General features: G+C 44.3%; 1 protein-coding gene across 2 annotated transcripts in view; it reads right to left on the bottom strand.

Moving 5' to 3' along the window:
- Window positions 1-14289, bottom strand: part of CLPB (ClpB homolog, mitochondrial AAA ATPase chaperonin) — a 130093-nt gene that overhangs the window by 52619 nt on the left and 63185 nt on the right. The window contains exon 5 of one of the 2 annotated variants that reach the window (XM_012725572.1): window positions 13640-13768. The exons of the other annotated variant lie outside the window; for it this stretch is intronic. Within the exon in view, the coding sequence (XP_012581026.1) occupies window positions 13640-13768 (129 nt within the window). The remainder of the gene's footprint in view (window positions 1-13639; window positions 13769-14289) is intronic. 2 annotated transcript variants of the gene reach the window in all.

Consider the following 14289-nt stretch of genomic DNA (forward strand, 5'->3'; position numbering starts at 1 on the left):
CATCACACTCCCAGACTTCAACTATAGACAAAGCCATAATAATTAAAATTGTATGATACTGAAACAAAAACAGATACACAGATCAATGGAATTGAATAGGAAACCCAGAAATAGACCCACATATTTAACTAATCTTCGATAAAGGTACCATTGACCATGCAATGGAACAATGACAGTTTGCTTGGTGCTGGTAAAACTGGACTGCTACATGCAAAAAAATGAAGCTAGACCACTACCTACACTATGCACGTACACACACACACACACAAACTCAAAATGGATAAAAGATGTGGACATAAGGCCTAAAGCCACAAAATATATAGAAGAAAATATAGGCAAAATACTACATGACATACATCTCAGTAACATCTTTAAAGACACATCCCACAAAGCAAAGAAAGTGAAGAAAAGATGAATAGCTGGACCTACATCAGGTTAAAAGGTTTCTGTACAGCAAAAGTGACATTAACCAAAACAAAGAGACACCCTACTGATTGGGAACACATTTTGCACATGATACTACTGATAAGGAATGGATCAGAAAGATCTACAAAGAACTTACATGACTCAGCAAAAACAAAGTAATCAATCCAGTCAAAAAAATGGCAGAAGAGCTAAAAAGACATTTCTCTAAAGAGGAAATGCAAATGGCCACGAAAGTGTTCAACATCACTGGTAAACAGGGAAATGCAAATGAAAACCACAATGAAACTCCACCATACACCCGAGAGAATGGTACATATTAAAAACAGGAAATAACAAATGTTGGTGAGGATGTGGAGGAAAGGGACCTCTCCTACACTGCTGGTGGGAATGCAAACTGGTCCAATTGTTAAGGGGAAGGATGTCCTAAAGGAACTCTGCAGTCTTGTGGACTCCACCCTCTACTCCAGCTTTCTGGACTCTATAACTCCCGGCAGTACAGGGAGAGAACTGCAAGGACCCAAGGGTGGAGCTAAGCAGGCATTCTGGGACACTGGGGGATAAGTGGGGCGCCATTGTGTCTCTTGCTCTCTCGCTTGCCAACGCCTCTCCAGACCGCGTGACTCAGGGCTTTCAGTTAGTTTGTTACCAGAGCTGCAAGTCAGCCGAACCAGTAAAGATATTCCAGTTGTTGTTTCCTGTTCTTTTCCCCTTTTTGTAAATAAACCCATTTTGACCCTTTTGTGTGTGCCTGCAGTGTAACTGAATTTTCTGGGCTGCCCTGTAACACAACCACTATGAAAAGTTGCTCAGATCCTCAAACTACATAAAAAATGAGCTTCCATATGACCCAACAATTCCACTCGTAAGAATTTACCCAAAGGACACAAAAACATTAATTCAAAGGACATCTGCATCCCTATGTTTACTGCAGCACTATTTACAATAGGTAAGCTATGGAAACAACCCAAATGCCCAAAAATAGATGCCTGGATCAACAAGGTGTATACAAAGGAATATTACGCAGCAATCAAAAGGGATAAACTCATGCCATTCACAGCAACATGGATGGAGCTAGAAGGGATTAATTCAGTGAACTAAGCCAGAAAGAAGAAAAATATCAGATGGTTTCACTTTTAGGAGGAGCCAAATAAGGGATCAGGAAAAAAATAATTACAGTAAGTTAAAAACAATATTAACAGACAACTATCAATCAGAGAATCTGCAGGGGAGGGAGAATGAGAAGGATCAAAATGGTAGAGAAGAACAGAGACTACCGTGACAATGCTTTCAAAGCCAGCATTCTCATACTGGAAGACAGAACACACAAATGTGAAATGTACAAAGATAAGAAAGAACCCTTTCTTAGGGATAGGATTCTTAAAATATGCATGTGCACAGGGCTACATTTGTGTATCTCAGCTCTATCAACAGAAGGCGTAAAAGAGCACACTTGGTACTAAGCCTCGTCTCTAATACAGCTGCCCACTGAAAAGTCTCTGGAACCCTCAGAGAAAATGACTTACTCCAGAGCAGCAGCAGAAAAAGATGAAACATCTTGTTTTGGCAGAAAAAAAAAAAGAGGGTAAATAAAAGATGGAGGGCTGCCACACTGATCACTATCTGTGACGATTTTAGCACCACAACTAGGGGGACTAGAGCTCAGTTTCACAGTAAGTAGTTAAGGGGGTGAGGGGCTAGCAAGGGGATCTTGCTTACTACAGAAGGCCAGGGGCTGACTGGCCAATGTGGAGTGAGTGCTGGAGATGGGAAAGATGTGAACACTCATTCTGCAACCATCATATATTATATATAGGCTCAGGAATGAACCATAAATGGCTGTGTGGTCTAGGGGGAAATTTCAGTGAGGAGGAGGATATTTACATGACCTTAAGTGTCTCAGCATAGACTGCTTGTCAATTTCAAGGGCAAAAAGTAAGAATGATACAGTGGAGAAAGTAGGCAGTACTTGAGTCTGAGATGGGATAAAGTTTTTGAATTTTGAATTTTGAATTTTGTACTGTGTGTATGTATTCAAACATAGGGAAGGAAAACAAAACACATAAAGTATCTCTGAGGAGTGTGGTAGACAGAACCAAGACTCCCAGTGAGGTGAACATGTAATCCCTGGAACCTGTGAATGTGTTAAATTACTAAGAAAAGAGGAATTAAGGTTGCAATAGAAGTAAGAATGCTAATCAGGTGAACCTGAGATGGTAAAGTACCAGGCAGGCCCAGGGTAATCACCTGGGTTCCTACCTGAAAGGCTTCCTACCAAGGAGGCAGGAAGAGTCTGAGGATGAAGTATGAGAAAGACTCCACTGAGTCTTTCTGATATGAAGACAGAAAGAAGCTGAGACCAGGAATGTGGGCAGTCTCTAGAAGATGCTAATAGCAAGGAAACGAATTCTGAGCCTCCATGCAGGAGTGCAACTTGCTGATACCTTGACTTTAGGGCAGTGAGATCCATTTCAGATTTATCTCCAGAACTGTAAGACAGTAAATTTGAAATGGTTTAAACCACTAAGTTTGTGATAATTTGTTTATTGTCATAATGGGGAGGCTACAAAAGAAAAGTTATAGGGGTTGCTGCTGAGGAGTACCCAGGATGTGGGGGACTTCCTTTCTACTCTATATCCTCTGGTACTGCTTGAAATTTTCATATTGTGCATTTTTCACTATCACTATAGTCACTAAACAAACCATAGACAGTCATCTCAGAGTTCTCGCTGCTTCACAGTCAAGTAATGAGTGCTCTGGTGCATCCCCAAGCTCTCTACCCCAAACCCCATGCAAGCCTCCCTTCCCATAAAAACTTGCCTCTTACCATCCTATGCTTTAACAGGGTGTGTGTTGTGTATGGAACTTTTCACCAAGTTATCCCTCCGTAAGATGAAGTCTGGGGGAAGGCCTGTATCTTTTCAGTTCCTTTAATGTCTAGTGCCACTTATGAATTAACTTAGTCAACAAATATTTACTGAGAACCTATTAAGTGCTAAGGATAGTGCAAGTTGCTGAGAATATAAGCTCTGTAGGCCCAGACTCAACTTCTGGACACCACTGTGTAGTGAAGGAGGGATCCGTTAATGAAATATGATGACATTTTGAGATAAGTGCAATAAAGAAAATAGGCTACTTTAAAAACATCAGAGGGATCTAGAAGGATGCTGGTGGCAAACTCCCTTCAACAGCATTTAAAAGAATTAATTTCCAAAATGGTGTTCAGGAAGGAGTCTGGTAAAAATCTCCAGAGAGATCTCACTGTATTGTCCCTGGGATACCACTAGGCTTTTGTGTAGATGAAGAGAGGACACAAATGCTAGAAGCAAAAGCCTTTTGGGAAGGAAATGCTGGTTCAGGCCCATTCGCAAGTCTGACCCTGGGAGGGGAACTTTTTTCTATTTTGCAGGCCCTGATGTTCAAATTAATATTCCCCTTCTTAAAGTTTCAGTGTTGCCCTTTCTCTGTGCATTCTGCCTAAGAACACATGCACTGAGGGGGCAGGAGTGGGCTAGCAAAATGCAGTTGTCCCTGCCTAGGAAATCTGAATCTTAATCAGCTCTGTTTCTGGGCTCAGTGCAGGTAGTGTGTGTAGGATGCAGAAGAGACCTGCCCAGCAGATGCTGACCTCTCTCTCACCCAAGGGAGCCTTGGCTTCCAGCTGCCACTGTTGGCGGTGATGAGGTCATGCCGGATGCCAGCCAGGCTCAGATGAGGACTGCCTGGAGCCGATTAAAGTCTTGATGAAATGTGGGTGCCTGGATGGCAGGTGGCTCTGGAGGTCTCGGGCTCTGGTGACCAGGCACTCGACTCCTCTATATTCACAGGATGTGGGATAAAGAAATGACTCTCTCTGGGGCTTAGTGAGAACAGTTCCTTACTCTATATTGGGTAAGGGGCTGAGTAGGCTTAGGGCAGAGGCAGATCTAGGCCACCAAGGGTCCCTGTTAACCTTGACCTAACACAGAGAGCGCCATTACAATGCTAACAGAGCCTCTCTACGTCCCACAATGGTCCCAATGGACTGCTAGGTCCTTCTGGATGATCAGTGGCCATCATTTGCCACAGGATTTTCTCAAGTGACAGACCAATATCCATACCTTATGTCTCAGGTTATATGCTATTTGCTCAGGGAAGCTTCCCTCAGACTGACAGTCCCTATTATGTTCTGACAGTAGCTCTATTCTTTTATTTCTTTTTTTTTTTTTAAACATTTACTTATTTGTGCATACAGAACTGGGGTACAGGCCAGAGGTGCAGGGGCAGTGAGAGGTTTTACCAGAGACAGAGTGGGGAGCAGAATAGGCAGATTGTCGAAGTGGACTGCTGAGGGGAGCAGCAGACCGGTCAGGAGAGGTCTGCCATGCCATGCAGATCATCTCGGGGCAAGCAGGGATTGAACTCTTGTGGAAGTGGCTTTAGCTTCCTAGTGCAGTGCTGCGCCACCAGGGAGGGCCCTATTCTTTCTTAATCATACTTGTCAATGGTAATTAATAATTTTGTGATTTGCCTAATGTCTATACTCTGACAGACTTTAAGCTCCACAAAGATAAGAAAGACAATTTGTTAAAACAGTACAAAAAGGGCCCTCCCTGGTGGCGCAGCGAGTTAAAGCACTGTACTAAGGAGCTTAAGCCACTTCCACATGAGTTCGATCCCTGCCTGCCCCGGAGGTGATCCACATGACGCGGCAGACCTCTCCTGACCCGCCCGCTGCTCCCCTCAGCAGTGTGCTTCTTTGATCTGCCTGTTCTGCTCCCCACTCAGTTCTTGGTGAATCCTCTCACCCTCTGCATCTCTGACCTGTACCCCAGTTCTGTATGCACAAATAAATAAATCTTTAAAAAAAAAAAAGTACAAAAAATCAGTATAGGCAAAAGTTTCACAGAGAAATTTTTAATAGTAGTCCTTGAAAGGAAACCTTTTTATGTACAATGAGTAGCTCCTTTTAGAGTTATAGGATTGACTGGGTCATCTGGCTCTGTGGCCTGGAAACTGTCATCCATTCAAGACCATCTTTTTTCTGGTTTTCAGTGGCATGGAGAATTTTTTTTTTAAATGAACTCTATTGGGATATAATTTATATACCATAAAGCTCACCCACTTACACAATTTTATAATTTTTTAGTATACTCCTGGAGTCATATAGTCATCACCATTATTTCATTTTAAAGTATTTTCATTATCCCTAAAAGAAACCTGTGTCCATTAGCAGTCACTATTCACCTCTCCTAGTGACAACTGTTGGCAGGGAGGGCTTTCAGCTCTGAATCCAAATAATAGGAGTAAACTTAGTGTATGTAATCATCTGACACAATCTCTTCATCATACAGATGGCAAAATGATGCCAGAGGGGCACTATGATCTTCTAAGGGTCTACAGGGTAAGATGGTGGCAGAGCTGGGGTAAACCACAGTCCCAAGGGCCTGCATCCTAAAGCAATGTTCTGACCTCTCTGCCATGCAGTGTGACCGTGAGTCCCAAATTGTCTACCAAACTGAACTTTAATTCACCTGGGGGCAGAGGCTATCTGCAGCTCATTTGTCTTCCTCCTTGCCTGGGAGTACCACAAGACACTGAACGTGCTGTCTCTATTGGTGCTGGTCTGTGAACTTTTGTGACCAAACCTCAATAAGCTCAGTAATCAAGGGTTCAGACTCTAGAAATTTTTTATAAGGACTTGTCACAATAATTGTGTATCTGTTGAACCTAATGACAAATACAGGCCTGTTTTGTATGCCTTTTAAAATTTCTAATAATTCATTTTAATTTTCTAATAATTCATTTTGATTGTATTTTACAAAAGATGCAAAGGACAAATTGCAAATTCAAATAAGAACAGAAACAGGTTTTTCATAGATAGTTTGAAAAGCACTGCCTTGAAGCAACCTATTCCCCAATTGCTCTGTTTCTCCTTTACCCTGTTTCCTTGAATCTTCTGCATGAATTCTTCTGTGCTCACTGTAATTTTTTTTTCCTATGAGCTGCGAATATAGCACTAAAATTAAGAGACAATGTCTCTGTCATCACATCCCTGAACTTATATCCCAGTAAGAGGGAGACAGATGATAAACATCAATAGGCATATCAATTTAGGGACTGTTCAGTACTGGTAAGATAAAATAGGGTAACAGAAAATGACTTGGGGGGAGGGGGCTATTTTTACTACAGTCATTAGGGAAAGTCTTACTGAGAAGGGGCACTTGAGTTGAGACCTAAAAGAGAAGGCAGCCATCCCAAGGGGCAGAGTGTTCCCATCACTGAGAGGTCCTGAGATAGAAGAAGCTTAGTGTCTGTGGGACAAGAGATGTCCAGTGTTACTGGAGAATGTAGAACAAAGGGGAGAGGTAAAGTTCTAGAAGCAGGCAGGGTCTAAGTTGTGTAGAGTCTTGCAGGCTCTGGAAGGTAGCTTGGATTTCATTTTGGTTCCAGTGGGAAGGCAATGAAAGATTTTAAGTAGAAGAAAGACATGACTTAATGTTTTAAAAGCTCACACTCCTTTGGAGAGTGGATATAGGAAGATAAGAGTGGAAATGTAAGGTTAATCAGATGGATGTGGTGATTGTGCAGGAGAACTGGATCATCAACCTGACCTAGATTAGAGTTACTGAATGGTTGCAGGTATGGTGAGAAAATGTTCTCTTACAACATATACGCATTGTAAACTAATGTTACCTCAATAATATAAATAAATGGAAAGAAAAATCCTGTGCTGAGGGTATGAAAAACTAATAAGTGAGAAAATACATTTTATTATTATATAGAGACTATATAATATAAACATGGCAATTTCCCCCAAATCTAGATCAAGTAATTGCAGCAAAAATACCTTATTTTAATCTTTACAAAATAAAGTTGTCCTGGTAAGAAGAAGATGGCAAATGCCAAACTCCTACAATATGCTTCACCTCCCCTCCCCAGAGATTTAAATGGTCTTTTCTTTGTGATCCCATAACATCTTTTATATATCTCCATTACATCAAATAGCAATTCTTTGTTGAAATGTCTGAACTAGGTGTTCTTAAGACTCACTCAGGGATTACAGAGGATGCTGGCGTGGAAGGGATCCTTAAGATCAGCTACCCTAATTTCCTGAGGAGGAGAAAGGATTTGTTCATGGAAGGGCCAGAATTTCAGATTTTCAGCGTGTGTGGCAGGGCCAGAATTTCAGATTTTCAGCGTGGTGCTCATTCCCTTCTCTGCTTTCCTGGCACGAATCAGAGAACTAAGTTTCCACAGGGGACAGCCTGAGGCAAGGCCAATTCCCTCAACATCTGATAGTGTAACCAGATGGACAGACGGTGAAGTGGAACAAGAAATGGAGCTCTTTAAGTTTTGAGTCCTGATGACAAAGTAACAGGCAGTTAAAGGGAAGACATCAGGGCTAGAAAGGATCTTCATCTCAGGTGAGGATGGCGGGAATTGAAAGACTTAATGGGAGATGATTAATTAGCACTGACAATTGAGCCCCATACTTGGAGAGAAGGGCAAGGAAGAGCCATGAAAGATCAGCTACCCTAATTTCCTGAGGAGAAAGGATTTGTTCATGGAAAGGAAACTCTTGTACTGAGGGATATGAAAGAGTAATAAATGAGAAAATGTATTTTATTATGATAGAGAGACTATATTTTAAACATGGCAATTTCCCCTACATTTCCTCCTGCTAAATCTAGCAGAAGCTCAGGTAGGGAAAAGGCTAAGGGAAACTCTTAGGAAAGTGTTAACAGGTCTCTACAAAGTCTCTCAGAGGCGTAGGAGTGAATGATGGTCAGGCTTTATGACACTAGCTTCTGTGGTTATCATCTGGGCCTTGAATGCAGAGGGCTCCTGGAAGTGTGTTTCCAGAATAAACATGCCTGATGGTGGATACCCGGAGCATGGAGTGGACATGCACAGTATGAACACAGGACTATGAGACGACACCAGAGAGAGCCCAAAGAGAAAATGTACAGATTCGCAGGGGGCTGGGAGGCCTGCCATCCTCCTCACCCTCTGGCCCCCGACCCCCTTACCTGACACACTGCAATTGGTATAGAAAGAACATTAAAGCCTGTAAAAAGGTCACTAAGAGCTCCAGGACTCTCTTTTACCTGTCTTCCCGGATCCACAGAAAACCTGCCCTGTGCTTGCTGGCACAACAAGAGAGATGGGCACTGGTGGCTAGACAAGCAGTGGTACTGTGTAAGGAGAAGGAAGACAGCTGGAGAGAGGAGGCTTTAAAAAGTCAGATACGGGCCCTCCCTGGTGGCGCAGTGGGTTAAAGCACAGCACAAAGAAGCTTAAGCCACTTCCGCATGAGTTCGATTCCCGCCTGCCCCGGAGGTGATCCACATGGCGTGGCAGACCTTTCCTGACCCGCCCTCTGCTCCCTTCAGCAGTGTACTTCGTCGATCTGCTTGTTCTGCTCCCCACTCTGTCTCTGGTGAATCCTCTCACCCTCCGCATCTCTGGCCTGTACCCCAGTTCTGTACAAATAAATAAATAAATCTTTAAAAAAAAATTAAAAAAAAAAAAAAAAGTCAGATACAATGACACTTAAGTGAGTGGGCCAGGAAGCAAAGCTACAACATCTCCAAATAGAAAATCCACAGTACAACTAAACATCTACGAAACTACGTACGCAGTGCTGTGGCAAAGGCAGGAGGGACAAGTAAGACAGTCCTCATTCTCAATCTACCTCTGTCAGTCGGGGGGATTAGACTCAGGTCCCAGAGAAAAGGGAAGTGGCAAAGGAACTGGAGTTCAATTGGCAAAAACGACTCCACCAGTTGGCAAAACAAAGTCTTAAAGGGAAATGAGGGGCAGAAAAACCTGCAAGAGTGAAGGCACTGTGGTGGCATAAGAGTGCAGCTGAAATATTAGGGCAGTTCTGGGAAAAGTTAGGAGAGAGTCTGACTACAGCAACTGTAAAACCAGTTCACAAAGCTAGGATTGGAAGATTTCTCCTTTATTGTAAAAAGGTAAGCACTAAGTGTTTCTGAAGTGAATAATAATAGATACAAAGAGAGCCTACTCTTTAGAATGATACATGTCCTATTTCTAACAAATCTCCAAGGGGTGGTAATGCTTCCATTTCCAGATGAGGAAAGAATCTCCAGATGATCGGTGGCTGGCCCAGAACCCACAGGCAGGTACTCAGGACCCCAGAGTGCATGCTCATTCTGTGCAGCCTTTCTCAGCTGGGTTTTCTCCTTTTACCTCATATGGGAAATATCTGAGTAATGATTTTCTCAATTCTCCCAAGAATAGAATATAACTTGGACCATTTAGATCTCTGGGAGAGAAGTCAATTCCCTGTGTACAACAGATGCCTTAGAAACCAGGAACCCTGGTTGAGAGTGGCTGCCAAGATTACAGATAAATTTTGGAAGATGAATCTGGCAGAGGGATCACATCCCTGGGAGGAAATGGCCGAGACAGCACCACAGCAGTCCTGGAACTATCAGGATGAGTCACCTCCAGGCTTGAGAGCAGAAGCTCCAGGCAACCTCCTAGTCATCCTGTCTCTCCTCCCCTCCTTCCAACCTTCGCTCATTCTTGGTAGTCAAGGCTGAAGCAGAACCTACCTCATAAACCATCAACAGAGACTGAAGCTGCATCTTCAGAGATGAAAACCATGGGGGCCTGTGTGCCCACACTTCTGTAGAGGTCCAGTGTAGAAAATGGACACTAGTTCATTCAGATCCCCTCCACAGAAATCCATCTGGTAAACTACTAACCATCCTGACATGCTTAAGCACCCCCTTCTTTCTGTAACTGACGCCAGCCACCTCCCTGCTCGTCAGGCAGAAGCAGGTATTTCCTCCTTTTGGTTGCTAGAGCCCTTTGTCCACTCTCCTGCAAGAGCAGCCACCTCGCTGTCACTACCTTTTTCATGTCTTTCTCTTTCAGCAGCTGAGAGTCTCTCAGGGTCAGGGACAGTTTGCCTGATCCATCTTAGAATGCTCTGAAGTCCCTGGTCTCAGAGATGGCAACTTGTCCAGAGTAATATCTCAGAGCTGAGATTTTAAAACCAGGTCTATCTGACTCCCAGGCCTGTGTTAGGTTTATAATGTTAGGGTGCTGAAGATGAAGAAATTATGTTCCTGTGCTAAGCACCCAGTCCAGCTCCGTTAGAGTTTAGATAGCTTAGATAGAGGTGCTATCAGAGCAGACCAGGTCTCCAGGGGAAGCCTTCTCAGAGAGGGAAGCCTTGAACATTTTGAAGGGCCTAAATGAAGAAGGGACACATGGGGTTTTAGGCAGAGTAGAGGAGTTGTGGGTAGAAACAGCGTTAAGAATGTATGAGTACAGATTTCATATGGGGAGGGTTGGGATTATAGTGGCCATGGTGACACTCTGACTTCTTTATATAGTCAAAATAATAACTACAAATCACAGAGCATCTACTAAGTCCCAGGAGCCTGAGGGACAGCATCACAAATCCTCACATTTTCCCTGTGATACTTCCTAGGTACTATTTTCTGGACAGAATACAGAGGCTTAGAGAGGTAAGGCAATGTGTTGAAGGCAATACATTTGTAGTTGGGGGATCTGAAGTTCAAACTCAGGTTGGTCTCACTCTGAAGCCTTAGGTGTGCTTTTTATTACTTCATGCTACTTCCTAACAGGCCAGAAAATGCACCAATTTGTCAAGGCATTTTGATGCTGCTGCTATGGGGACCTCCCAGCTCCCACAGGTTCTGCTGGCGAGAAAGCAAGGACAGTTGTCCCCTCAACTCTCTCAAGTCTGGAGACACAAGTCCCTGTGGATTAAGCAATTTCAAGGACACAGTTCTGTGTGGACTTTGTGAGCACAGGCAGGCCCCTGTGTCTACCAGTTTGGATTTCACAGAGAGCACCTCCCTTGAAGTTGCAGCAGCAAAACTGGTAGCAAATGTAAGAAAACTAGCGGGTCAGAAAGACAGACCCTCCTACTGAAGAAGGTCCTAAAATCCTAAAATCCTCTGAAGAAGGTCAGCTGAGGGCATAAGACTTTGGAAACGTTACTGGCAATAGCCCTAAGGACAAGGGAGCAGGATCCTGTCTCTCGGTTGGCTGGTCATACACACAGGCAACCAACTGAGGTCGAGGGGGGAGGGAGGTCAGAGTTGGCAGCCTGCGGGCCCTGAGTGACGGCCACTTGTTCAGGTCAGGAAAGGAGAAATGGTGGGTTAATGGTTTTGGCCCTTGAGGCTGGAAGACCAGAGCAGGGGGTGTAAATGGATGCTGGGTAAAAAGGCAGGTGGGTGATCTGTAAAGGTGGGGGGCTAAGGGCATCTGTTCCATGTCAACAGGCAGGAACCATGCCTCCGGAACAGCTCTAAGGGCCAGCCCCCTGGCCTAGCGATAACGATGGGGGGAGTTTCATAAAAGCACCATGCCTCTTGATTTCAAAGGTGTTCAATCTGGAAGGCTGGGAAGAGGGTCTCTTTTTAGAGAGTTTTCCCTGTTTGTGAGGGGTTGAGGGGCAGCAGGGAATGTAAACTACCAGATAATGGCTGAGTTATTGATGATTTTTTAGATACAGCAGAGACCCCGTGGTGAATGCTTCAGTTCTTGCTGCAAATGTCTTATGGAGAGCTTTCCAAAGGATGAAGTAAGAAGCCTCCTGTTAAGGAAACTTTACTGTGCTAAGAGCTGTGAGTGTTCACCCCAAAGCATTCATCAGCTCAAGCACTGCCATCACAGCCACAAACAGCCCTGCCCCACAAGGTGTGCATGCCCTAGAACAAGGGGCACGCAGGCTGCCCTGGGCCAGGTGTCCTGTAGGATAGAGATACAGGTCAGGCCTAGGTCCAAGCCAGGGTGGCTGTGGCTTAAGGAATCTGTGGCAGAATTCTGTGGCAGAATTTGGAGGTTACTGGGAAATGCCTCTAGTGCAGTCACACAAACTTATGGGTTAGAAGGTGATGGGGGGGGGGGTTTGGACTAGAAGTTACAAATAAGACTGAAAGAACTTTCCTTGAAGAACTGGTAGGTTAATGGTTTTGGCCCTTGAGGCTGGAAGACCAGAGCAGGGGTTGTAAATGGATGCTGGGTAAAAAGGCAGGTGGGTGAACTGTAAAGGTGGGGGGGCTAAGGCCTTAGCCCTTAGCCTGGAAGACTAGATGTTGAAAAAATGATGGGGTTGCAAAGGATGGTTGGCAGAAGTTACAAAGAAGAAAATCAGAGTTCATTTAAAAGAAGATATTCTAACCAGTCAGAGAAGAACTAAAATGGAATGGACTTCTAGAAAGAAGTAGGGTCCCCTTGGTCCTCCATAGAATCCAAGGAACTGCCAAATGGACAGCTGCTGGAGAGGATTCAGCTGGAAGGAGGGGAGGCAATCAGGGTGATGCAGAGAATCTCTCAGGGCCCGTCCAGCTTGTTGAAGGACCTTGTCAACTGACCTGGGAAACACACATCCTGGCAAGATGTTTGCTGTCCCATGAAGAGGCTGGAGTGGGATGCAGTGAAGTGTCATGGAAAGTGACTGCTTGGGAAGTATCTGGCAAGGTAGTAGGTAACTGGTGGTACCAGACTTGCTTGGGACCAGCCAGCCCAATTCTGAGAATGGCACAGCTTGTCCTTCTGGCCAATGAAATCCATGTTCTCCAAAGGGAGGGTATTCAATTGTTCAACAAAGGTTTACTGACTGCTTACTGTGTGATGAGTACTATGCTAGCTGTGCTGGGAATGAGCCAGCCACAGTTCCTACCTTCACTGTTCTGAGCTATGTTAGGGAGAACACTGCTGAAAATCGAACACTTTCAGATTGTGGCAAGTGCAATGATGGGGAAAAAAAGGGTACCATACTCAGGGTAATGGGAGGGTCCTAATTTAGATTAGGTGGGACCAAGGAGGATGTTTATGAGACCTGGATTAATAGGGACCTGAAGGACCTCTTCCTTGTTCTATTAGTCTTGCTCTGGACATCAGAGAGGGAAGAGAGGACACTTTTGGGAAAACTAACACTCAAGCAAACTCTCAGAGTATGTGCAAGTAGGCAGGATGAAGTGATGCCTCAGATACATGTAGGCAAAGAATATTCTTGCCACACAAGGGCAAATCACACAAGTATACTGTCATCGTCATAAAGAGCAGTCTCCTCTGTGCTTCCTTCCACCTTTTCTAGCTCCAGAAGAGTAACAGGGCTCTGGGGAAGCCTGGCACTTCTGGAGTAGAAAGGTTACCAAGTACTCTCTTACTGGCCCCCTGCCAATTCCCCCTCCCACACATTCACCCACACCCGCACCTCCATCAAGCAGCTCCTTGACAGTGCTGTAGTCATCAGCCAGGACGGCGTAGTGCAGGGCCGTGCAGCCCTTGAAGCTGGCACGGTTGTTCAGCCGGTTGTTGAAGTCATCCTCGCGGGTAACCAGGACTATAGAGGAAAGCAACACAAATGCCACTGTGAGCAACAAATGCCACAAACCAGTAATCTTGCCTTCTTCCTGTTGGCATATCAATATACTTGTTCCTCCACTTACTTACTAAATGCCTAAGAACACTTACTATAATGGATCAGCTATGCTGGGCAACAGGAGGTAAAACAGGGGACAGCTAATCTCACAAAGGCTTATTCACACTTATTAAGTGTTAGCCCAGTGAATATGGCCCCTGACCTAATCTGACAAAGGAAACAGATTAATAAACGTGCTTCAGTAGTGAGATAAATGCCATGTTAGATATATAGAAAGCCAGAGACTTAGCTCAGTTTGGGCATCAAGAGAGAATCAGAGAAGATGAAAGTTTTAAGAGAGAAAGGAATAATCCAGGTAATGAGAGACGGTTGGCTAACAGAGGGGACAAATGGGGTAGGAGACAGAGGCTGTTCATAGCAGAAGAATAACAAATCTCTGTGTTCTGAAGATGTTTACAATCTAATGAGTATTTAATATGATT

This window comes from Condylura cristata, unplaced genomic scaffold, assembly GCF_000260355.1.
Source record: "Condylura cristata isolate star-nosed mole 26May11 unplaced genomic scaffold, ConCri1.0 scaffold00015, whole genome shotgun sequence".
Classification (NCBI taxonomy): domain Eukaryota; kingdom Metazoa; phylum Chordata; class Mammalia; order Eulipotyphla; family Talpidae; genus Condylura; species Condylura cristata.